This window comes from Salmo salar, chromosome 01, assembly GCF_965601325.2.
Source record: "Salmo salar chromosome 01, fSalSal1, whole genome shotgun sequence".
NCBI classification, from domain to species: domain Eukaryota; kingdom Metazoa; phylum Chordata; class Actinopteri; order Salmoniformes; family Salmonidae; genus Salmo; species Salmo salar.
The window spans coordinates 104,680,256-104,707,109 of NC_138291.1; the positions used below are offsets into that span (position 1 = coordinate 104,680,256).

Consider the following 26,854-nt stretch of genomic DNA (forward strand, 5'->3'; position numbering starts at 1 on the left):
TGAAATATAAATGTGTAGGGGGGTCCGGTGGACCAGAACACCTCATATGTAATATAAATGTGTAGGGGGGTCCGGTGGACCAGAACACCTCATATGTAATATAAATGTGTAGGGGGGTCTGGTGGACCAGAACACCTCATATGAAATATAAATGTGTAAGGGGGTACACAGTGTGCACTCAATGAAAATGTGTTATTTTACACGTTCTTCACAGAAAATGAGTCAAGGCCAAAGAGTCCAGATTGAAAAAATAATTAATTGCATTTTTCTTTTAGTAAACATTGAAAATGGGTCCCACAGACCTCAACACAACACAAGGGTTACGTAAAAACAGTAGCACCCACAACTTTTCATGTTAGCAGTTTCCAGACAGACATGGCCAGTGTTAACGTGGGTGTTGTAGAGGGCTTTGGGATTAACACGCATCAAGATGACCACATAAAATGACCTTAGTGAAAAAACATCACTAGGAAAGGCATCCCAACTTTCTCTATCACACTAGTAGTAGTCAGGCAGGGACAAAGTGTTTTAAACACATGACAAGATGACATAAGGCTGGTTTACAGTAGATCTAAGGACTGTCCGTGGACAGTTGTCACATTATAGTGGTCTACAGACATGTTGTTAGACCAAGTATAAACCAGACGACAGAAAATAACGCATTCCAACTCTGTATCTCGTTAGTAGTACTCAGGGCCAATCTGGGGACCTGTGGGTGGTGAGCGTTTTAAACAATTTTCATTATGGACTGATTCTGCCACGTCTCCCAATGTCTCTCCCCAGACACACACACACACACACACACACATTAAACACACACACACACACACACACACACACACACACACACACACACACACACACACACACACACACACACACACACACACATACACACACACACACACACACACACACACACACACACACACACCGTCTCCCCCAGAGAGCTGTGACCTCTTTATGTTGATGCCTCTAATGTTCTCCCATCAGCCAGGGTAAAGAACGAGGCCTAATCTCCATTTGGAAAATGAAGACATCCAGAGGGTCTGTGTGAATGTGTGGTGAGGGGGAGTCAGACTACTATGTACACTAAAGGACTGGAGAAGTAGACCACTGAAGATCTTAGGAGAGCTATACAGTCAACCCTCCAGCCAACCTGGAGTGTTTCAATGTCCATATAAGGAATAATACCTAATTAAGGAAGTATAACTAGTTGCTGTCTGTCTTTGTTGTGTATCACCATGTATTTTATAAGTAGGTGCTCTCTTACCCAGCTGCTTCAGATATACTACAGGTCATAGATATATAATAGAATAGAGATTCTATATCTTTGCTGTAGGTGGTTTCTTACCCAGCTGCTTCAGACATACTACAGGTCATAGAAATAAAATAGAATAGAGATTCTATATCTTTGCTGTAGGTGGTTTCTTACCCAGCTCGATGCTTCGGCTTCTTCTCCAGAATCCCGTCTCTGGAGACCAGCTTGTTGAACACCAGGATGCCAATCACCATGTTGACCTGTTCATAGAGAAGGAATACCTTCACATATATATTCATGTACCTAAGGGAAACCTGAATATATCTATTCATATACCTGAAGGAAACCTGAATATATCTAGTCATATACCTGAGGGAAACCTGAATATATCTATTCATATACCTGAAGGAAACCTGAATATATCTATTCATATACCTGAGGGAAACCTGAATATATCTAATCATATACCTGAGGGAAACCTGAATATATCTAATCATAACCTGAAGGAAACCTGAATATATCTATTCATATACCTGAGGGAAACCTGAATATATCTAATCATATACCTGAGGGAAACCTGAATATATCTAATCATATACCTGAGGGAAACCTGAATATATTTAGTCATATACCTGAGAGGAAACCTGAATATATCTATGCATATACCTGAGGGAAACCTGAATATATCTAATCATATACCTGAGGGAAACCTGAATATATCTAATCATATACCTGAGGGAAACCTGAATATATTTAGTCATATACCTGAGAGGAAACCTGAATATATCTATTCATATACCTGAGGGAAACCTGAATATATCTATTCATATACCTGAGGGAAACCTGAATATATCTATTCATATACCTGAGGGAAACCTGAATATATTTAGTCATATACCTGAGAGGAAACCTGAATATATCTAATCATATACCTGAGGGAAACCTTAATATATCTATTCATATACCTGAGGGAAACCTGAATATATCTAATCATATACCTGAAGGAAACCTGAATATATCTATTCATATACCTGAAGGAAACCTGAATATATCTATTCATATACCTGAGGGAAACCTGAATATATCTATTCATATACCTGAAGGAAACCTGAATATATCTATTCATATACCTGAAGGAAACCTGAATATATCTATTCATATACCTGAGGGAAACCTGAATATATCTATTCATATACCTGAGGGAAACCTGAATATATTTAGTCATATACCTGAGAGGAAACCTGAATATATCTAATCATATACCTGAGGGAAACCTGAATATATCTATTCATATACCTGAGGGAAACCTGAATATATTTAGTCATATACCTGAGAGGAAACCTGAATATATCTATTCATATACCTGAGGGAAACCTGAATATATTTAGTCATATGGGGCAGCAGGTAGGCTACCAGTTAAAAGCACTGGGCCAGTAACCGAAAGGTCGCTTGTTTGAATCCCAGAGACGAATGAAAATATATAACTAGTTACACTCCCTCAAATTCCACTGTTTATAGAGAAAAGCAGTTTAACTGGTGGGAATCAGACCTGGCTCTCCCACTCACCAACCCAACTCCATTAGACTAAGAGGACACTGTCACGGTCTGAAGGGTGACATTTACATTTTCATAGAGGGGGAACAAGGCAGGATTGGGGTCACTTACATTTCAATAATTATTATGATTATGATATCTCTCCTCTATTATGATCTCTCTCCTCTATTATGATCTCTCTCCTCTATTATGATCTCTCTCCTCTATTATGATCTCTCTGCTCTATTATGATCTATCTCCTCTATTATGATCCCTCTCCTCTATTATGATCCATCTCCTCTATTATGATCTATCTCCTCTATTATGATCTCTGTCCTCTATTATGATCTATCTCCTCTATTATGATCCATCTCCTCTATTATGATCTATCTCCTCTATTATGATCTCTGTCCTCTATTATGGTCTCTCTCCTCTATTATGGTCTCTCTCCTCTATTATGGTCTCTCTCCTCTATTCTTCCTCTCCTCTGTTGTAACGTGACATCTAGGGCTGTGTGGCTTACTCATGGCATTGACATTACATTTACTAACTCGCAAGACCTGACCTCTATGTTCCCCTCAATCCAACACAAGAGCCTTCAGGGAGGCTTTGTCTGTCTGACAGCAGCTGCTGTTATTTTCAAAAGCAAAATCACCTCCTTAGACAAACAGTAACTCCAACACTGTAACATCAGATTTGCAATAATTGCCCCTTGTGGGATAAATCAAGTATTTTGAATGTAATTTAATCAGTGCTTACTGCTTTGATGAAAAATGTCAAGATTTTGGAAGGAGGCTACACTCTTAGCAAAAAAGAGTTTGAAAAGAGAAAAAAGAGTTCCAAAAGGGTTCTTCGGCTAGTCCCATAGGATAAGCCTTTTTGGTTCCAGGTAGAACCCTTTTGAGTTCAATGTAGAACATTCTGCGGAAAGGTTTTTTCAATGGAACCCAAAAGGGTTCTTCAAAGGGTTCTCCTATGGGCACAGCCCCAAAAACCTTTTCGGTCCTAGACAGCACCTTTTTCTTCTAAGAGTGTGGACAGTGTTTGTAGTAAATACTAAGAATTGACCTTTCTTTCAGCAAACACTTACAGTTTTACAAAATGTACATTTACATGAATAACCAACAAGGCAACGAATGAGTAGCCTATGTTCGTGTCTATGTTTTATATGTGATAGTATGTACTGTATGTACTGTATGCTAATCTTGCCTGCAAACCAATATTATGTATGGGATAATTAAGACACCTTCAACCTTGAATAGTACTAAACCTAAACATACAATGATACTGCAAGCCTTCTCCCTTTTAATGAGCAGATGTACTGTAATACTATAATACATATTGTACTGTAATACTATAATACATATTTTAATCAGCAGTACTGTAATACTATAATACATACTTTATTTAGCAGTACTGTAATACTATACTATGCACTGTAATCAGCTGTAAAGTAACACTTTACTTTAATTAGCAGTACTGTAATACTATAATACATACTTTATTTAGCAGTACTGTAATACTATACTATGCACTGTAATCAGCTGTAAAGTAACACTTTACTTTAATCAGCAGTACTGTAATACTATAAACACACTAATCAGCAGTACTGTAACACTATAATACATACTTTAATCAGCAGTACTGTAATACTATAAAACACACTTTATTCAGCAGTACTGTAATAATAAAATACACACTTTATTTAGCAGTACTGTAATACTATACTATGCACTGTAATCAGCTGTAAAGTAACACTATAATACACACTTTAATCAGCAGTACTGTAATACTATAATATGTACTTTAATCAGCAGTACTGTAATACTATAATACATACCAGAACCACTGCTGCTGCCGGTCCAACAAAGGCATACAGGAGACCACCTTCTAGAGATAGCCAGCAGCTGTAGAGAGAGGATGAGAGGAAAGGAGGAGAGGAGAAGAGCGGAGAAGAGGAGAAGAGAAGAGAGGAGTGGAGAGGAGTGAAGTGAAGTTGAGAAGAGAGGAGAAGAGGAGAAGAGAGGAAAGGAGTGGAGAGGAGAGGAGAGGAGAGGAGAGGAGAGGAGAGGAGAGGAGAGGAGAGGAGAGGAGAGGAGAAGAGAAGAGGAGTGGAGTGGATTGGAGAGGAGAGGAGAAGAGAAGAGAAGAGGAGTGGAGTGGATTGGAGAGGAGCGGAGAGGAGAAGAGAAGAGGAGTGGAGTGGATTGGAGAGGAGCGGAGAGGAGAAGAGGAGTGGAGTGGAGCGGAGAGGAGAAGAGAAGAGGAGTGGAGTGGATTGGAGAGGAGCGGAGAGGAGAAGAGAAGAGAAGAGGAGTGGAGTGGAGTGGAGTGGAGTGGAGAGGAGCGGAGCGGAGCGGAGAAGAGAAGAGGAGTGGAGTGGATTGGAGAGGAGCGGAGAGGAGAAGAGAAGAGGAGTGGAGTGGATTGGAGAGGAGAGGAGCGGAGAGGAGAAGAGAAGAGAAGAGGAGTGGAGTGGATTGGAGAGGAGCGGAGAGGAGAAGAGGAGACATCAGCTAGCGAACCAACTCCCACAAAGAAATGAAACCCCAGAATCACATCAACTTAATGGTGCACAGCTGCATACAGTTGTGTTATCCTCCAGTGTAAAGGGAGTACTAGCATATGCTGTGGTTCTGCTTCAGAAAGTTTTACTGGGGAATAAAATGCTAACGAGAGTTTTAAACATTGTTTATGTACTAGTATTCAGCTGGGACACAACTCAGGAGGAAATGGGGGATTGTCAGAATCTTTTAAAATGCCCACTGGGGTTGTCTTGGGGGTTTGTCAGGTTTGTAGGGTTCACCCTAGCCTAGCTAAACAAGTTTTCACATTTGTGTTTTTTCATCAGAAATCATTGCATGTGGGTACCTTCATGTGTTTAATATATTACTGCTCTCAGATTTTTTTAATTCATAGATTTTAGATGTGAAATAAAACAATATCTTTTTGCAAAACGCTACATATATCCACTGTTTAGATGGAAAGAAATATCTTTAACTGTGATATGTTGTTGTCCCACCTAGCTATTTTAGGATGAATGCACTACCTGTAATCTCTCTGGATAAGAGCATCTGCTTAATGACTAAAATGTCAAATGTAAATGTTTTACATATACACTACCATTCAAAAGTTTGGGGTTACTTAGAAATGTTCTTGTTTTTGAAAGAAAAGCCATTGTCCATTAAAATAACATCAAATTGATCAGAAATACAGTGTAGACATTGTTGTAAATGACTATTGTAGCTGGAAACGGCAGATTTTTTATTGTAGCTGGAAACGGCTGATTGGAATATCTACATAGGCGTACAGAGGCCCATTATCAGTAACCATCACTCCTGTGTTCCAATGGCACGTTGTGTTAGATAATCCAAGTTTATCATTTTAAAAGGCTAATTGATCATTAGAAAACCATTTTGCAATTATGTTAGCACAGCTGGAAACTGTTCTGATTAAAGAAGCAATATTATTATTTTACATTTTTGTAATACTGACGTCACAAGTGTAACATTTGTAAAGTTCTTTATTAAAAATGTAGTTATTTGTTACATTTGACTGTGTAACACCTAGTAGAAGTACTTATTTCTCTGAGTGAGGCGGATATATAGCGTTTAGTAAAAAACACATGATTCTTAGTCTCTCTGAAATGAAAGCATAATGTGATAGATTAGGAACAAATACATGTGTCATTGATTACAGACACCTGTGTGTGTGTCCTTTGAAAGTATATAAAGTGGTGACCCGCAGTGTTTGTCATTATGCTCTGATGAAGACAGCTTGTCTGTCGAAACATTGGTTATTAAACTCCTAGAGTGTGAGGCTCCCCTTTGCATTTGAATAAGCCCATGCCATGATTAGATAGTGAAAAAACACACCAATCTCTTTCATAAGTTCTTTAAACAATAAAAGCTCATTTACCAACATTTCTGAAAATGAAACTCTTCTGATTTAAATGACCATTGACACAATTAGTATGAGGCTTTACAAATGAAAACAATTGTATTTTGGGATATAGACAGTGATTACCATGAGCAAATGCCACATGTTATACATTATAATCTTTACCAAAATATCAGAACTACCAAGGTGACACATAGGCGGAAAGAAGTGAGAAAAAAACATACTATTGGGGTGTTCCATAGCCTTTTGCTTTGGTGAATCCCATTGAGACGGCAACCACTAAGGCAGGTAATCCTGAAAAAGAGAAGAATGAATACATGAACAATAAGACAGGTAGTTCTGGGTTTCATTGTGCCATACAGCCATCATGCAGGTCATCTCCTTCATCATTCGCTCCATAGAGGCAGTGTTCTGCAGATAGAACTCCAGTCATGATAAGAAGCATAGTGGATTTAAAGATACAATCCTTAGTTGCTAGATCCATTTTTGGTTTTATAAATGAATGATATATACCCATTTTTACCTTGTCAGCTCAGGGATTCGATCTAGCAACCTTCTGGTTACTGACACAACCACTAGGCTACCTGCCGCCCCAAAAACTATATTTCAAAACTTGATTTCATGGATGGTCAGTCCTTACATCAGTAGCTACATCTATGAATTTGAATGTACATTTCTTCAGACCCATCACTCAACTTTTTATTTCCAGAACAGAGGAGGGGAGACCACTTTGTTATTGTTTCAATGTAGGATTGTAGCTTTAAGAGCAGTGCTACCTCCACACACCGTAACACAATGATAACAATCCCTATGAGAGTCTACAGTGGGTTTCCCTCTCTCTAGTACATGGGGCTTGTTCCCCCTCTACACCACCTCAATATGGATCTCTGTTATGGATTGTTGCATTCCATCCTGGAATATAAACACCTTCCCTCGCGGCATGGCCCAGGGACGGACGGACGGACGGACAGACGGACAGACGGACAGACAGACAGACACGTGATTTACTGATGCAGTCACATTTCCTGGAGGTGGGTGCGGAGACCAGTGCTGAAGAGGTAAATGGGCTCCTAATGTATGGAGCTATGGCATAAATCACCTAGCCTCCAGAGATTACATTTACATTACATTTAAGTCATTTAGCAGACGCTCTTATCCAGAGCGACTTACAAATTGGTGCATTCACCTTATGATATCCAGTGGAACAACCACTTTACAATAGTGCATCTAAATCTTTTAAGGGGGGGGGGGGGTTAGAAGGATTACTTTATCTGATCTACACACACGTTCATGTAAACACGCTAAGCACACACACCAACGCTGCTTGATTTACTGTAAAAAAAAAAGCTAATATTTACAATCTGAACAAGACGAGCAAATCAATTGTTACTATAAACTCTAAACCCCACAGAGACGTTAGATTATACTGAACACCTGTAGTACAAAAAACAACATGTAATGTTGATGCTTGAGGATTGTATTGGTTCTTCACATAAGTTTCAGAACTGTTGAAAACAAACCCTTGTTTCTGACAGTATCGTATCCTCACAGAGCTGCTACAATGGATGACTTTACAGAGACGCTACAATGGATGAGTCTACAGAGATGCTACAATGGATGAGTCTACAGAGATGCTACAATGGATGAGTCTACAGAGATGCTACAATGGATGAGTCTACAGAGATGCTACAATGGATGAGTTTACAGAGATGCTACAATGGATGACTTTACAGAGACGCTACAATGGATGAGTCTACATAGATGCTACAATGGATGAGTCTACAGAGATACTACTATGGATGAGTCTACAGATATGCTACAATGGATGAGTCTACAGAGATACTACTATGGATGAGTCTACAGAGATGCTACAATGGATGAATCTACAGAGATGCTACAATGGATGACTTTACAGAGACGCTACAATGGATGAGTTTACAGAGATTCTACAATGGATGAGTTTACAGAGATGCTGCACACTGCTCTTGATAGTATCACTGATCTTTAATAAGCTTACGTATCGGCCTCACGGCCTTCATCAGAGCTTATGTGATTTTTTTTTAAATTAGCACCCTTATGTAGACGTTCTGTGGCGTTCTGCATTAGCATCGAATAGCCCCCGTGATATGCACATTTTCAGGGAAGTTAGGAACAAATATACACAGGCAGTTAGAAAAGCTAAGGCTAGCTTTTTCAAACAGAAATTTGTATCCTGTAGTACTAACTCAAAAAAGTTTTGGGACACTGTAAAGTCCATGGAGAATAAGAGCACCTCCTCCCAGCTGCCCACTGCTTGAGGCTAGGAAACTCTGTTACCACCGATAAATCCACTATAATTGAGAATTTCAATAAGCATTTCTCTACGGCTGGTCATGCTTTCCACCTGGCTACCCCTCAACTGCCCGGCACCCTCCACAGCAACCCGCCAAAGCCCCCACCATTTCTCCTTCACCCAAATCCAGATAGCTGATGTTCTGAAAGAGCGGCAAAATCTGGACCCATACAAATCAGCCGGGATAGACAATATGGACCCTCTCTTTCTAAAATAATCTGCCAAAATTGTTGCAACCCCTATTACTAGCCTGTTCAACCTCTCTTTCGTATCGTCTGAGATTCCCAAAGATTGGAAAGCTGCCGCGGTCATCCCCCTCTTCAAAGGGGGTGACACTCTAGACCAAAACTGCTACAGACCTATATCTATCCTACCCTGTCTTTCTAAAGTCTTCAAAAGCCAAGTTAACAAACAGATTACCGACCATTTCAAATCCCACCGTACCTTCTCCTCTATGCTATCTGGTTTCAGAGCTGGTCATGGGTGCACCTGAGCCACGCTCAAGGTCCTAAACGACATCATAACCGCCATCGATAAGAGACATTACTGTGCAGCCGTATTCATCGACCTGGCCAAGGCTTTCGACTCTGTCAAGCACCACATTCATATTGGCAGACTCGACAGCCTTGGTTTCTCAAATGATTGCCTCGCCTGGTTTACCAACTACTTCTCTGATAGAGTTCAGTGTGTCAAATCGGAGGGCCTGTTGTCCGGACCTCTGGCAGTCTCTATGGGTGTGCCACAGGGTTCAATTCTCGGGCCGACTGTCTTCTCTATATACATCAATGATGTTGCTCTTGCTGCTGGTGATTCTCTGATCCACCTCTACGCAGACGACACCATTCTGTATACTTCTGGCCCCTCTTTGGACACTGTGTTAACTAACCTCCAGACGAGCTTCAATGCCATACAATTCTCCTTCCGTGGCCTCCAACTGCTCTTAAACACAGGTAAAACTAAATGCATGCTATTCAATCGATCACTGCCCGCACCTGCTTGCCCGTCCAGCATCACTACTCTGGACGGCTCTGACTTCGAATACGTGGACAACTACAAATACCTGGGTGTCTGGTTAGACTGTAAACTCTCCTTCCAGACTCACATTAAGCATCTCCAATCCAAAATTAAATCTAGAATCGGCTTCCTATATCGCAACAAAGCATCCTTCATTCATGCTGCCAAACACACCCTCGTAAAACTGACCATCCTACCGATCCTCGACTTCGGTGATGGCATCTATAAAATAGCCTCCAACACTCTACTCAACAAACTGGATGCAGTCTATCACAGTGCCATCCGTTTTGTCACCAAAGCCCCATACACTACCCACCATTGCGACCTGTACGCTCTCGTTGGTTGGCCCTCGCTTCATACTCATCGCCGAACCCACTGGCTACAGGTTATCTACAAGTCTCTGCTAGGTAAAGCCCCGCCTTATCTCATCTCACTGGTCACCATAGCAGCACCCACTCGTAGCATGCGCTCCAGCAGTTATATCTCACTGGTCACCCCCAAAGCCAATTCCGCTTTTGGCCGCCTTTCCTTCCAGTTCTCTGCTGCCAATGACTGGAACGAACTGCAAAAATCTCTGAAGCTGGAGACTCATATCTCCCTCACTAGCTTTAAGCACCAGCTGTCAGAGCAGCTCACAGATTACTGCACCTGTACATAGCCCATCTGTAAACAGCCCATCTATCTACCTACCACATCCCCATACTGTATTTATTTATTTATCTTGCTCCTTTGCACCCCAGTAGCTCTACTTGCACATTCATCTTCTGCACATCTACCATTCCAGTGTTTAATTGCTATATTGTAATTACTTCGCCACCATGGCCTATGTATTGCTTTAACTTACCTCATTTGCACTCACTGTATATAGACTTTTTGTTTTCTTTTGTTCTACTGTATTATTGACTGTATGTTTTGTTTATTCCATGTGTAACTCTGTGTTGTATGTGTCGAACTGCTTTGCTTTATCTTGGCCAGGTCGCTGGTTAAATAAAGGTGAAATAAATAAATCAAATATAATAAAAAGACCTAGCCACACCCACATCCGTTCCATACATGGAAAGGGGTTGGAGGCCAAGGAAAAACAAATATGTGCTACCAAATATAACAATATGCATTTCATAAATATTCGAATAAAGTGTGTAAATAAGACATATTAAACACGTCTATAAACCACAATGAGGACATAGCAAGTTTTCATTAATCATTGGGTACGTCGTACGAAAAACATCAGAGTAATCTTAAATAGGCACATAATTCATGTTCAAATTCACAACATAACATACATAGGCATTTCATCATTAAGTCCTTCAGGAAATAATGTCTGGAGGGTGAAAATCCAAAAACGTTCTCTTTTATTCTCTATCACCTCCCCTGTCTGATATCTTAACTTTCTCTATGCCACAAAATCTAAAGGTACAAATGATTAATGAAAACTTTCTATGTCCTCATTGTGGTTTATAGACGTGTTTAATACGTCTTATTTACACACTTTATTCGAATATTTATGAAATGCATATTGTTATATTTGGTAGCACATATTTGTTTTTCCTTGGCCTCCAACCCCTTTCCATGTGTGGAACGGATGTGGGTGTGGCTAGGTCTACATAAGGGTGCTAATTTAAAAAAACTCACAAAAGCTCTGATGAAGGCCGTGAGGCCGGTACGTAAAGCTCTGATGAAGGCCGTGAGGCCGGTACGTAAAGCTCTGATGAAGGCCGTGAGGCCGGTACGTAAAGCTCTGATGAAGGCCGTGAGGCCGGTATGTAAAGCTCTGATGAAGGCCGTGAGGCCGGTATGTAAAGCTCTGATGAAGGCCGTGAGGCCGGTATGTAAAGCTCTGATGAAGGCCGTGAGGCCGGTACGTAAAGCTTATTAAAGATCAGTGATACTATCAAGAGCAGTGTGCGGTTTCCTTTTTCCTTCATCTTGTTCAACTGTTGCCATGCACCTGCAATAAGATTGCTCAGATGTGCGAGTGCTTTTGAATTTTGATTTACAGAGATGCTACAATGGATGAATCTACAGAGATGCTACAATGGATGAATCTACAGAGATGCTACAATGGATGAATCTACAGAAATGCTACAATGGATGAGTTTACTGTCATTTGTTCTCAGAGACATCCTCTCATATGAAGTTCTGTGCAGTGGCAGGACAACAGATACAGCACAGATACAAGTCATATATTTCCTTCTCACCTAACATGAACATACAACATCTAACCTACTAACATCCACCAAGACCACACGGTTTTATCATTTACACTGTCTTTACCTATACACTTAACCTCTCTCTCTCTCTCTCTCTATTTATATATATATATATATATATATATATACACTGCTCAAAAAAATAAAGGGAACACTTAAACAACACAATGTAACTCCAAGTCAATCACACTTCTGTGAAATCAAACTGTCCACTTAGGAAGCAACACTGATTGACAATACATTTCACATGCTGTTGTGCAAATGGAATAGACAACAGGTGGAAATTATAGGCAATTAGCAAGACACCCCCAATAAAGGAGTGGTTCTGCAGGTGGGGACCACAGACCACTTCTCAGTTCCTATGCTTCCAAGCTGATGTTTTGGTCACTTTTGAATGCTGGCGGTGCTTTCACTCTAGTGGTAGCATGAGACGGAGTCTACAACCCACACAAGTGGCTCAGGTAGTGCAGCTCATCCAGGATGGCACATCAATGCGAGCTGTGGCAAGAAGGTTTGCTGTGTCTGTCAGCGTAGTGTCCAGAGCATGGAGGCGCTACCAGGAGACAGGCCAGTACATCAGGAGACGTGGAGGAGGCCGTAGGAGGGCAACAACCCAGGAGCAGGACCGCTACCTCCGCCTTTGTGCAAGGAGGAGCAGGAGAAGCACTGCCAGAGCCCTGCAAAATGACCTCCAGCAGGCCACAAATGTGCATGTGTCTGCTCAAACGGTCAGAAACAGACTCCATGAGGGTGGTATGAGGGCCCGACGTCCACAGGTGGGCGTTGTGCTTACAGCCCAACACCATGCAGGACGTTTGGCATTTGCCAGAGAACACCAAGATTGGCAAATTCGCCACTGGCGCCCTGTGCTCTTCACAGATGAAAGCAGGTTCACAATGAGCACGTGACAGACGTGACAGAGTCTGGAGACACCATGGAGAACATTCTGCTGCCTGCAACATCCTCCAGCATGACCGGTTTGGCGGTGGGTCAGTCATGGTGTGGGGTGGCATTTCTTTGGGGGGCCGCACAGCCCTCCATGTGCTCGCCAGAGGTAGCCTGACTGCCATCAGGTACCGAGATGAGATACTCAGACCCCTTGTGAGACCATATGCTGGTGCGGTTGGCCCTGGGTTCCTCTGAATGCAAGACAATGCTAGACCTCATGTGGCTGGAGTGTGTCAGCAGTTCCTGCAAGAGGAAGGCATTGATGCTATGGACTGGCCCGCCCATTCCCCAAACCTGAATCCAATTGAGCACATCTGGGACATCATGTCTCGCTCCATCCACCAATGCCACGTTGCACCACAGACTGTCCAGGAGTTGGCAGATGCTTTAGTCCAGGTCTGGGAGGAGATCCCTCAGGAGACCATCCGCCACCTCATCAGGAGCATGCCCAGGCGTTGTAGGGAGGTCATACAGGCACGTAGAGGCCACACACACTACTGAGCCTCATTTTGACTTGTTTTAAGGACATTACATCAAAGTTGGATCAGCCTGTAGTGTGGTTTTCCACTTTAATTTTGAGTGTGACTCCAAATCCAGACCTCCAAGGGTTGATAAATTGGATTTCCATTGATTATTTTTGTGTGATTTTGTTGTCAGCACATTCAACTATGTAAAGAAAAAAGTATTTAATAAGATGATTTCTTTCATTCAGATCAAGGATGTGTTGTTTAAGTGTTCCCTTTATTTTTTTGAGCAGTATATATAGACATGCTTTAATAAAAATCATACATGCACTACTTTCCTTTATCACTTAGTCTTCTCGTTTAGCTAGCTGTACCCTGAAAAACAACAACAACAACACAAGCCTCCCTGTGCTAAAACACTGCAGAGGCCTTGGTTAAATCCTAGCTATCAGCTATGTCCTAGTGAACTCCTATGAGGAAACAACCACCAGGCTAGCTAGTCAATCTCCCTACAGCCCAAGGGAAGTCCATTTACAAATCCCTAGGAGAGTTGGAATGGAGGGAGCACATCAGCACTGCAACACAGAACCTAGCTGACAGGAGGACGACAGAAACAACTCCATCCCAGATGAAGAGAGAGAGAGAGAGATGAAGAGAAAAGGGGGGTGAAAGAGAGAAATAGGGACATTCAAAGAACCCAGGGAGAGTGTGAGGAGTGAGAGACAGAGAGAGAGAGAGAGAGAGAGAGAGAGAGAGAGAGAGAGATGAGAGAGAAACAGAGACAGATATATAGAGAGATCCAAAGTCAGATACAGGTAACAGAGAAACCAAAACTTTCTGTTGTCAAGACCCAGGAGACACACTTCCCAAGGGAAGTCCATTTACAGATCCCTAGGAGAGTTGGAATGGAGGGAGCACATCAGGACTCCAACACAGAACCTAGCTGATAGGAGGACGACAGAGACAACTCCATCCCAGATGAAGAGAGAGAAAGAGAGATGAATAGATTCATTAAAGAACAGACCTACTAACCAAGAGAGAGATCAAGACATTTCAGAGTCATGACCCATGAGACAGAGACACTCTCCCCATCCCAGACAGAGACACTCTCCCCATCCCAGACAGAGACACTCTCCCCATCCCAGACAGAGATACTCTCCCCATCCCAGACAGAGACACTCTCCCCATCCCAGACAGAGACACTCTCCCCATCCCAGACAGAGACACTCTCCCCATCCCAGACAGAGACACTCTCCCCATCCCAGACAGAGACACTCTCCCCATCCCAGACAGAGACACTCTCCCCATCCCAGACAGAGACACTCTCCCCATCCCAGACAGAGACACTCTCCCCATCCCAGACAGAGATACTCTCCCCATCCCAGACAGAGACACTCTCCCCATCACAGACAGAGACACTCTCCCCATCCCAGACAGAGACAGAGACACTCACCCCATCCCAGACAGAGGAACCTCTTCCTGATGAGCCTGGTGCGGACCTTCCCAGTGACGGCCATGTAGGACTGCCAAGCCTCCGTTAGGACCCAGCAGAACGACGCCAGGAAGAAGAAGTGAAGGAAGGCTGTCGTCATGGTACAGACACCCTGTTGATGACAAAGAAAAGGGACAATGAGGTTCTGGATGGTAAAACCTTGTGAAGAACATGAGTGAGCGGGACAGCAATGGCCGACATTTCAACTTCATAGACCAGTATTCACAAAGCGTCTCAGAGGGGGATAGCTGATATAGGATCCGTTTTGTCTTTTAGATCATAATGAATGAGGTTATATGGACGAGGAGGACCCGATCCTAGATCAGCACACATGGGCCTAAGATTATTAGAAGAATTGACTGTGTCAATTCTGTGATTCCCATAATGCACCACAGTTTGATCACATAAAAGCTGTCACAAAAGCAGCACAGTATCATTTAACAATTCTACTCAGGTATAAAACAGTAGATCTGAACTGCACTTTCAGTCTACCTAATACCTTATAAACCAAAGATTGTACTACACTCCATTAATATATTATCCGTTTGCCATGAGCACTACAACTACATACAACTACAGCATACATATATAGAGCTTCTGCTAAATGGTATATTGGTTAGTTAGACAAATACATATTGTAATGGGACCCTGTCCTGAACAGTAATGGTACCCTGTCCTGAACACTAATGGTACCCTGTCTTGAACAGTAATGGTACCCTGTCCTGAACACTAATGGTATCCTGTCCTGAACAGTAATGGTACCCTGTCCTGAACACTAATGGTATCCTGTCCTGAACAGTAATGGTACCCTGTCCTGAACACTAATGGTACCCTGTCTTGAACAGTAATGGTACCCTGTCCTGAACACTAATGGTATCCTGTCCTGAACAGTAATGGTACCCTGTCCTGAACACTAATGGTACCCTGTCCTGAACAGTAATGGTACCCTGTCCTGAACACTAATGATACCCTGTCTTGAACAGTAATGGTACCCTGTCCTGAACAGTAATGGTACCATGTCCTGAACAGTAATGGTATCCTGTCTTGAACAGTAATGGTACCCTGTCCTGAACAGTAATGGTACCCTGTCCTGAACAGTAATGGTATCCTGTCTTGAACAGTAATGGTACCCTGTCCTGAACAGTAATGGTACCCTGTCCTGAACAGTAACGGTACCCTGTCCTGAACAGTAATGGTACCCTGCCCTGAGCATTAAGTGAATAAGAGCGTTGGTTAGAATCCCATGACTGCAGCAACAGGAATGACAGGAACGACAGACAGACAGACAGACAGACAGACAGACAGACAGACAGACAGACAGACAGACAGACAGACAGACAGACAGACAGACAGACAGACAGACAGACAGGAACGACCGACAGACAGACAGACAGACAGACAGACAGACAGACAGACAGACAGACAGACAGACAGACAGACAGACAGACAGACAGACAGACAGACAGACAGACAGATTGGGAGCCAGAGAACCAGGTTGACTGACTGACTGACACAAATCCATGGCTCTGCATTTCTCTGCCTGCAGCACACATTCATTAGTATGCTAGTGATCGAACAGGAAGGCACGTGAAGCAAGGTCGAGCTATCTACACGGAGAGGGAGTGTTTGTGTGTATGTGTATGTTTTTGTTTAACTATCCTTGTTGGTACCAGAGGTCCTCACAAGGATAGTAAAACAAGGAAAATTCAGGGATGGGGTAAGTATCTGCTGGTCCCCATAAGGAAAAATGCTATTTTAGGCTTAGGGGTTAGGTTTAGGGTTCGAATGAAGGTTAGGGTTAGAATGAAGGTTAGGGTTAGAATGAAGGTTAGGGTTAGAATGAAGGTTAGAGTTAGGGAAAGGGCGATATCTAGTCAGTTGTTCAACTGAATGTATTCAACTGAAATGTGTCCTCAATCAGAGAGGTGCGGGGGGCTGCCATAATTGACATCCACGTCTTCGGCGGCCGGGGAACAGTGGGTTAACTGCCTTGCTCAGGGGTAGAATGACAGATTTTTACCTTGTCAGCTCAGGGACAAGGTAAAATTATTAGGGGTTAGAGTTAGGTTGAGGTTAAGGGTTAGGGGTAGGAGTTAGGGTTACAGTACGTATAGTTTTAGGGTTAGGGGTTTGGAGTCAAGGTTAGGCTTTGGGTTAAGGTTAGAGTTAGGGTTAGATTTAGGGTTAGGGGTTAGGGAAAATATGATTTTGGATGGGAATCAATTATTTGGTCCCCAAAAGGATAGCAATACAAAACTGTGTGTGTGTGTGTGTGTGTGTGTGTGTGTGTGTGTGTGTGTGTGTGTTTGTGCGTGCGTGCGCGCGCGCGAGTGTGTGTGTGTGCGTGCGTGTGTGTGTGCGTGTGTGTGTATGCGAGTGTGTGTGTGTGCGTGCGTGCGTGTGTGTGTGTGTGTATGCGAGTGTGTGTGTGTGCGTGCGTGCGTGCGTGCGTGTGTGTGTGAGTGTGTGTGTGCATGCGTGTGTGTGTATGCGAGTGTGTGTGTGTGTGTGCGCGCGCTTGTCCATCACTATTCTTCCTCTAAGCAGATAAAGCAACAGCCTGAATTTGGGCGTGAATTCATGAAAAAGAGGATTAGTGAATTAAGAAGTAGCCTTAATAAGCTTTGTGAAAGGGAAGTGACATGTACAGTGGGTAGTGAGAGGATTAAGCTGATGTCAATTCAGACACTCTGGTTTCTGTAGTTCATGTTTTTGAGCTGTGGTAATCTGAGTGTTATTACGCAAAGAAGGGGAAACCGTTGAGCACATGTCAGCTCCTTCCAAATCCAAGACTTCCACACTGTTCTGTACTGTAGAGTGATTAGATTAACATTCAACACATCCATCCTCTTCAATTAGAAAAGATACTTCATTGGAAAAACAACAAAAACTGCAGCCCAGTCAGGAAGTTTGCTATTAAGCTGAGGGATGGGGCTGGAGATGCTTTCATTGAAATGACCAATGAACAGCAGTATATATTGAAGATTACACCTTTTATGTTGATGGAAGCCACTGGAGATACTGACTAACCCATGTTAAGGCCATGTGAGAAAATGAAATGATGTTTACCCATGGCCAGGAGGGATTTTAATCACGCCTTTGTGGATGCGGCTGGCAAATGTTTTCCCTGAATTCATGCATGCATGCACATAGTCCTCTTCTGAACTCTTATACAACTGCTTGCTTTAGAAATAGATAGCACACCAATATTATGTCATGTGATCTCCCTATACCTCTCAGTTTGCATCACTATCATTTAAAATAGAGTAATGTTTTGTCAGTTCGAGGAGATGAGCAGGAAGACATGCAATATGTGTTTTTGGAATGAGGTTATGGAACCCATTCATCTTTGTATTTATCTGTGTTTCATATGCTCCTTGTCATTTCACCTCATTTATTGGACTATATGAAGGGCTCCCTCAAAAAATAGACCTTGGTCTCAATGGGGTTCCCTGCCTAAATAAAGGTTAAATAAAATAAAATAAATGAATAACCCCATTTGTTTGGTGTGAGCTCGTCATATCAGAAGTATTTAGAAAACAAATCTTAACAGAAAGACATTACTTTATTCAAAATAATTATTAAGAGATTGCTGTATTCTGATTTCCCCCCAGGAATCCTCCCTGAGACATCATCTGAGGTAGAGTAGGACTTCACATCTGATCTCTGTACCTATCAGAGTGTGGTAGAGTAGGACTTCACATCTGATCTCTGTACCTATCAGAGTGTGGTAGAGTAGGACTTCACATCTGATCTCTGTACCTATCAGAGTGTGGTAGAGTAGGACTTCACATCTGATCTCTGTACCTATCAGAGTGTGGTAGAGTAGGACTTCACATCTGATCTCTGTACCTATCAGAGTGTGGTAGAGTAGGACTTCACATCTGATCTCTGTACCTATCAGAGTGTGGTAGAGTAGGACTTCACATCTGATCTCTGTACCTATCAGAGTGAGGTAGAGTAGGACTTCACATCTGATCTCTGTACCTATCAGAGTGAGGTAGAGTAGGACTTCACATCTGATCTCTGTACCTATCAGAGTGAGGTAGAGTAGGACTTCACATCTGATCTCTGTACCTATCAGAGTGTGGTAGAGTAGGACTTCACATCTGATCTCTGTACCTATCAGAGTGTGGTAGAGTAGGACTTCACATCTGATCTCTGTACCTATCAGAGTGAGGTAGAGTAGGACTTCACATCTGATCTCTGTACCTATCAGAGTGAGGTAGAGGAGGACTTCACATCTGATCTCTACCTATCATCTGAGGTAGAGTAGGACTTCACATCTGATCTCTGTACCTATCAGAGTGTGGTAGAGTAGGACTTCACATCTGATCTCTGTACCTATCAGAGTGTGGTAGAGTAGGACTTCACATCTGATCTCTGTACCTATCAGAGTGTGGTAGAGTAGGACTTCACATCTGATCTCTGTACCTATCAGAGTGTGGTAGAGTAGGACTTCACATCTGATCTCTGTACCTATCAGAGTGTGGTAGAGTAGGACTTCACATCTGATCTCTGTACCTATCAGAGTGAGGTAGAGTAGGACTTCACATCTGATCTCTGTACCTATCAGAGTGAGGTAGAGTAGGACTTCACATCTGATCTCTGTACCTATCAGAGTGAGGTAGAGTAGGACTTCACATCTGATCTCTGTACCTATCAGAGTGTGGTAGAGTAGGACTTCACATCTGATCTCTGTACCTATCAGAGTGTGGTAGAGTAGGACTTCACATCTGATCTCTGTACCTATCAGAGTGAGGTAGAGTAGGACTTCACATCTGATCTCTGTACCTATCAGAGTGAGGTAGAGGAGGACTTCACATCTGATCTCTACCTATCATCTGAGGTAGAGTAGGACTTCACATCTGATCTCTGTACCTATCAGAGTGTGGTAGAGTAGGACTTCACATCTGATCTCTGTACCTATCAGAGTGTGGTAGAGTAGGACTTCACATCTGATCTCTGTACCTATCAGAGTGTGGTAGAGTAGGACTTCACATCTGATCTCTGTACCTATCAGAGTGTGGTAGAGTAGGACTTCACATCTGATCTCTGTACCTATCAGAGTGTGGTAGAGTAGGACTTCACATCTGATCTCTGTACCTATCAGAGTGTGGTAGAGTAGGACTTCACATCTGATCTCTGTACCTATCAGAGTGAGGTAGAGTAGGACTTCACATCTGATCTCTGTACCTATCAGAGTGAGGTAGAGGAGGACTTCACATCTGATCTCTACCTATCATCTGAGGTAGAGTAGGACTTCACATCTGATCTCTGTACCTATCAGAGTGAGGTAGAGTAGGACTTCACATCTGATCTCTGTACCTATCAGAGTGAGGTAGAGTAGGACTTGAGACAGGTGTTGAAGGAGGACTATAACACATTCTCTCTCCACACAGCAGACAGTAGGTCTAGAGACAGGTGTTGAAGGAGAACTATAACACATTCTCTCTCCACACAGCAGACAGTAGGTCTAGAGACAGGTGTTGAAGGAGAACTATAACACATTCTCTCTCCACACAGCAGACAGTAGGTCTAGAGACAGGTGTTGAAGGAGAACTATAACACATTCTCTCTCCACACAGCAGACAGTAGGTCTAGAGACAGGTGTTGAAGGAGAACTATAACACATTCTCTCTCCACACAGCAGACAGTAGGTCTAGAGACAGGTGTTGAAGGAGAACTATAACACATTCTCTCTCCACACAGCAGACAGTAGGTCTAGAGACAGGTGTTGAAGGAGAACTATAACACATTCTCTCTCCACACAGCAGACAGTAGGTCTAGAGACAGGTGTTGAAGGAGAACTATAACACATTCTCTCTCCACACAGCAGACAGTAGGTCTAGAGACAGGTGTTGAAGGAGAACTATAACACATTCTCTCTCCACACAGCAGACAGTAGGTCTAGAGACAGGTGTTGAAGGAGAACTATAACACATTCTCTCTCCACACAGCAGACAGTAGGTCTAGAGACAGGTGTTGAAGGAGAACTATAACACATTCTCTCTCCACACAGCAGACAGTAGGTCTAGAGACAGGTGTTGAAGGAGAACTATAACACATTCTCTCTCCACACAGCAGCAAACCAGCGTACCATCCACAGAGTACCATTACAGTTGAAAGATGTTTTTGTTAAGGAAACACCAAGAGAACATGATACTGAACCCCTTTGTTAGTCTAAGGCTGCATCCCAGATCGCACACTTTATAGTGCACTCCTTTTGCCCAGAACCCTATGTGCCATTTGGGTGCCATTTTGGACGGGACCTGTATTTCACGGCTGAGACAACCACCTCCTGTGACGATCGTCAAAAGGAGTAGACCAAGGTGCAGCGTGGTAAGTGCTCATATTTCTTTATTGTAACTCAGAACACTAAATCAAAATAATAAACAAGGAAAAACGACCGTCACGTTCTGCAGGCTTACTGAGCTGTACAAAAACAAGATCCCACACTGAAGGAGGGGAAAAAAAAGGGCTGCCTAAGTATGATTCCCAATCAGAGACAACAATAGACAGCTGCCTCTGATTGGAAACCATACCAGGCCAATTAAAGAAAAAGACAACATAGAAATATATCACATAGACTGCCCACCCCACACCCTGACCTAACAAAATAGAGAAATAAAACATCTCTCTCAGGTCAGGGCGTGACACCTCCAGAGATGATGCCAGAACACCAATCTCCATTTCAAATATTGTTGATATAATTATGTTTTCTTCTTGTCCAACATTACCTGGACGAGGCTGTGTGTCTTATTGACATGCCAATGCTACCGTGTGTGTGCACCGGCGTCTGTTTGTGTGTGTGACTGTGTGTGTGTGCACTCACTCGCGGGTGCGTGTCAATGTGTGTGTGCATGTTTGTGTGTGAACACGCCTGTGTGTGTGTGTGTGTGTGTGTGTGTGTGTGTGTGTGTGTGTGTGTGTGTGTGTGTGTGTGTGTGTGTGTGTGTGTGTGTGTGTGTGTGCGCGTGCGCAAAGCAAAAGGACGCTTCAAAGTACATGTGAAACCTCCCAAGACAACCGTGCCATCTGATCTGGTCCTGTACACTACTTACTGATAGGACACAGCTTGTGTTGTTCTGGCTGCATCACACACCATTCACACAGCTTGTGTTGTTCTGGCTGAATCACACACCATTCACACAGCTTGTGTTGTTCTGGCTGAATCACACACCATTCACACAGCTTGTGTTGTTCTGGCTGCATCACACACCATTCACACAGCTTGTGTTGTTCTGGCTGCATCACACACCATTCACACAGCTTGTGTTCTGGCTGAATCACACACCATTCACACAGCTTGTGTTGTTCTGGCTGCATCACACACCATTCACACAGCTTGTGTTGTTCTGGCTGAATAACACACCATTCACACAGCTTGTGTTGTTCTGGCTGAATCACACACCATTCACACAGCTTGTGTTGTTCTGGCTGCATCACACACCATTCACACAGCTTGTGTTGTTCTGGCTGCATCACACACCATTCACACAGCTTGTGTTGTTCTGGCTGAATCACACACCATTCACACAGCTTGTGTTGTTCTGACTGCATCACACACCATTCACACAGCTTGTGTTGTTCTGGCTGAATCACACACCATTCACACAGCTTGTGTTGTTCTGGCTGAATCACACACCATTCACACAGCTTGTGTTGTTCTGGCTGCATCACACACCATTCACACAGCTTGTGTTGTTCTGGCTGCATCACACACCATTCACACAGCTTGTGTTGTTCTGGCTGAATCACACACCATTCACACAGCTTGTGTTGTTCTGGCTGCATCACACACCATTCACACAGCTTGTGTTGTTCTGGCTGAATTACACACCATTCACACAGCTTGTGTTGTTCTGGCTGCATCACACACCATTCACACAGCTTGTGTTGTTCTGGCTGAATCACACACCATTCACACAGCTTGTGTTGTTCTGGCTGCATCACACGCATGGTGAAACATACAATGTCAATGCTTTGAACGCCCACCTTATTGATGTTGGAAATAGGCTTAGACGCAGACGAGAGCTTTTGAAAATTACACATGCATATTTACATGTTAGAGCTGAGCTGTATGGCTCCTTCACATTGATGGACTACCAAATGGCACCCTATTCCCTACATAGTGCACTACCTTTAACCAGAGCCCATAGGTAAAGTAGAGCACTATGTAGGGAATAGGGTGGCATTTGGGACTCAATATTAAGAAGCCTTACAGCCCAGCTCTAACATGTAAATATGCATATGCTCTTTTCAAAGGTTTGGTGTGCATCTAAGCCCATTTCCAGTTTTAATATGGTGGGCGTTGAAAGCAGTGATGCTACAGGGTGGTAATACAGCCACTGTTATTACTAATTGCCACATAGGCCTATGTAAGCCGGGATAAAACATCAAAACAACCTAACAATGTGGAAATGACGTAGGCACTGTAGTTTCAAAGTGACAGATGCCTTAGATCCCGAGGCCAATTACCATAACAATGTCAAACAACATTTTGTTTCTTTTAACTCAATACATGCATTTCAGTTGCAATGGTTCTTTCTGTTCTTTTACATTATGCATTGGTCTGACTACTGCATCTGAAATAAAAATGACCATGGTTTGTTTCCTCAATGCACACGTTACCATGACACGCATTCTCTGTTCTGTTATTGTCATGAAATGGTAGAGCTACTGTTCCTTGGATATTCAAGTAAAACCGATCACTGTGAACAAGTGGTAGAACAGCAAATATGACATCGCAGCTCTTGAGTCGTCAAGGACCCGAGAGAGGAGAAGATGGCAGCTGGAGGAAGAGATGTGTCAGACATCCTTGTGACTAGAAGGTGACAAAGTAGTGACAGGTGTCTGATCTGCCTGTGGTGAACAAGGACATCTGGAGGGATGAACAGAGAGAGACTGGAGGGATGAAGAGAGAGTCTGGAGGGATGAACAGAGAGAGACTGGAGGGATGAACAGAGAGAGGCTGGAGGGATGAACAAGGACATCTGGAGGGATGAACAGAGAGAGGCTGGAGGGATGAACAAGGACATCTGGAGGGATGAACAGAGAGAGGCTGGAGGGATGAACAAGGACATCTGGAGGGATGAACAGAGAGAGACTGGAGGGATGAACAGAGAGAGGCTGGAGGGATGAACAGAGAGAGGCTGGAGGGATGAACAGAGAGAGACTGGAGGGATGAACAGAGAGAGCCTGGAGGGATGAACAGAGAGAGGCTGGAGGGATGAACAGAGAGAGGCTGGAGGGATGAACAGAGAGAGACTGGAGGGATGAACAGAGAGAGGCTGGAGGGATGAACAGAGAGAGACTGGAGGGATGAACAGAGAGAGGCTGGAGGGATGAACAGAGAGAGACTGGAGGGATGAACAGAGAGAGGCTGGAGGGATGAACAGAGAGAGACTGGAGGGATGAACAGAGATAGGCTGGAGGGATGAACAGAGAGAGTCTGGAGGGATGAACAGAGAGAGACTGGAGGGATGAACAGAGATAGGCTGGAGGGATGAACAGAGAGAGACTGGAGGGATGAACAGAGAGAAGCTGGAGGGATGAACAAAGAGAGGCTGGAGGGAGGAACAGAGAGAAGCTGGAGGGAGGAACAAAGAGAGGCTGGAGGGAGGAACAGAGAGAGGCTGGAGGGATGAACAGAGAGAGTCTGGAGGGATGAACAGAGAGAGACTGGAGGGATGAACAGAGAGAGGCTGGAGGGATGAACAGAGAGAGGCTGGAGGGATGAACAGAGAAAGGCTGGAGGGATGAACAGAGAGAGACTGGAGGGATGAACAGAGAGAGGCTGGAGGGATGAACAGAGAAAGGCTGGAGGGATGAACAGAGAGAGGCTGGAGGGATGAACAGAGAGAGGCTGGAGGGATGAACAGAGAGAGGCTGGAGGGATGAACAGAGAGAGCCTGGACGGATGAACAGAGAGAGACTGGAGGGATGAACAGAGAGAGGCTGGAGGGATGAACAGAGAGAGCCTGGAGGGATGAACAGAGAGAGACTGGAGGGATGAACAGAGAGAGACTGGAGGGATGAGCAGAGGCTGGCAGTACTGTAGACACACACTCACAACAAAATTGTGATTCTCAGGGCTTTAAAGGCCCACAATGTACGTCAAGAGTAGGTCCTAATGAATGTCTAAATTCTATGCACAAGCCTTGTATACAGTGACCACAACAACACATATTTATTAACATGATGTAAAACCCTGACATGCTGAATCCTTCCCTGCAAGATAAAGGATGGATGGCATCAAAGATGTCTATGTGTATAGCAACATCTTTCCCTGACAGGTAAAAGTCCACTTAGCATCTTAGGGAAGCCAACCCTACCACCTGGTTCCTCAGACAGGAGAGATCAAGATGTACATTTTGGTCTGAAAGCACTGCTTTGATGAAGCTGTGAAGGGGGTTACCATAGAGATCCTACTAAATATTCTAATTACATGGGGGTTACCATAGAGATCCTACTAAATATTCTAATTACATGGGGGTTACCATAGAGATCCTATTAAATATTCTAATTACATGGGGGTTACCCTTGACATAACACTTAGGGACAGTAAGCCATATGATGTGCTTTGTGAGAATGTTCATACTGCAGAACTGGATGTTGAAGAACACATTTAAGTGTGTCTGTTTGTATGGGGGGAATGTGTATGGATTCATCTAGTGAGTGCATACATTTTTGTTCATACTGGTTCCCCGTGGGAATCGAACACACAACTCTGACCCTGACGTTGCAAATGCCATGCTCTACCAACTGAGCTACACGGGACCATGTATGACTGAGAAATGTGTATGGTTTCATCATACACTAATCAGTGTTACTGTCAACACCAACTACACACCTCATTTCCCCATATCAGTCTGGAATGGTGACTTTGTCTGTCTGAGACCTGGGCCACATTTAGTATGGCACAGTGGCTGAGTTTACACAGGCAGCCCAAATCTGATCTCAGTGTTAAACTAGTGTCTCTCATCCATCCACCCTCTCAGTGGAAACCTAGTGTATATCTGATCCATCCATCCCCTCAGTAGTAATCTCAGTACTAACCTCTGTGGTAACCTCATTGGTAACCTCATTGGTAACCTCAGTAGTAACCACATAGGTAACCTCATTGGTAACCTAGTGGTAATCTTATTGGTAACCTCAGCAGTAACCTCATTGGTAACCTCATTGGTAATCTAATTGGTAACCTCAGTAGTAACCTCATTGGTAACCTAGTGGTAACCTCAGTGGTAACCTAGTGGTAACCTCAGCAGTAACCTCATTGGTAACCTCATTGGTAATCTCATTGGTAACCTCAGTAGTAACCTCATTGGTAACCTAGTGGTAACATCAGTAGTAACCTCATTGGTAACCTCATTGGTAACCTCAGTAGTAACCTAGTGGTAACCTCATTGGTAACCTAGTGGTAACCTAGTGGTAAACTCATTGGTAACCTCAGTAGTAACCTCAGTAGTAACCTCATTGGTAACCTAGTGGTAACCTCATTGGTAACCTAGTGGTAACCTAGTGGTAACCTCAGTAGTAACCTCATTGGTAACCTAGTGGTAACCTCATTGGTAACCTAGTGGTAACCTAGTGGTAACCTCAGTAATAACCTCATTGGTAACCTCAGTAGTAACCTCATTGGTAACCTCATTGGTAACCTAGTGGTAACCTCAATGGTAACCTAGTGGTAACCTAGTG

General features: G+C 43.3%; 1 protein-coding gene across 3 annotated transcripts in view; it reads right to left on the reverse strand.

The window, feature by feature from the left end:
• The window catches only part of LOC106577441 (adhesion G protein-coupled receptor B3), a 350,410-nt gene that overhangs the window by 23,028 nt on the left and 300,528 nt on the right, over positions 1 to 26,854 (reverse strand). For all 3 annotated transcript variants that reach the window (XM_082978585.1, XM_082978578.1, XM_082978573.1), the window contains 4 exons: positions 15,116 to 15,266; positions 6,919 to 6,988; positions 4,635 to 4,701; positions 1,436 to 1,521 (listed from right to left, as the gene is read on the reverse strand). In XM_082978585.1, coding sequence (XP_082834711.1) covers positions 1,436 to 1,521; positions 4,635 to 4,701; positions 6,919 to 6,988; positions 15,116 to 15,266 — 374 coding nt within the window. The remainder of the gene's footprint in view (positions 1 to 1,435; positions 1,522 to 4,634; positions 4,702 to 6,918; positions 6,989 to 15,115; positions 15,267 to 26,854) is intronic.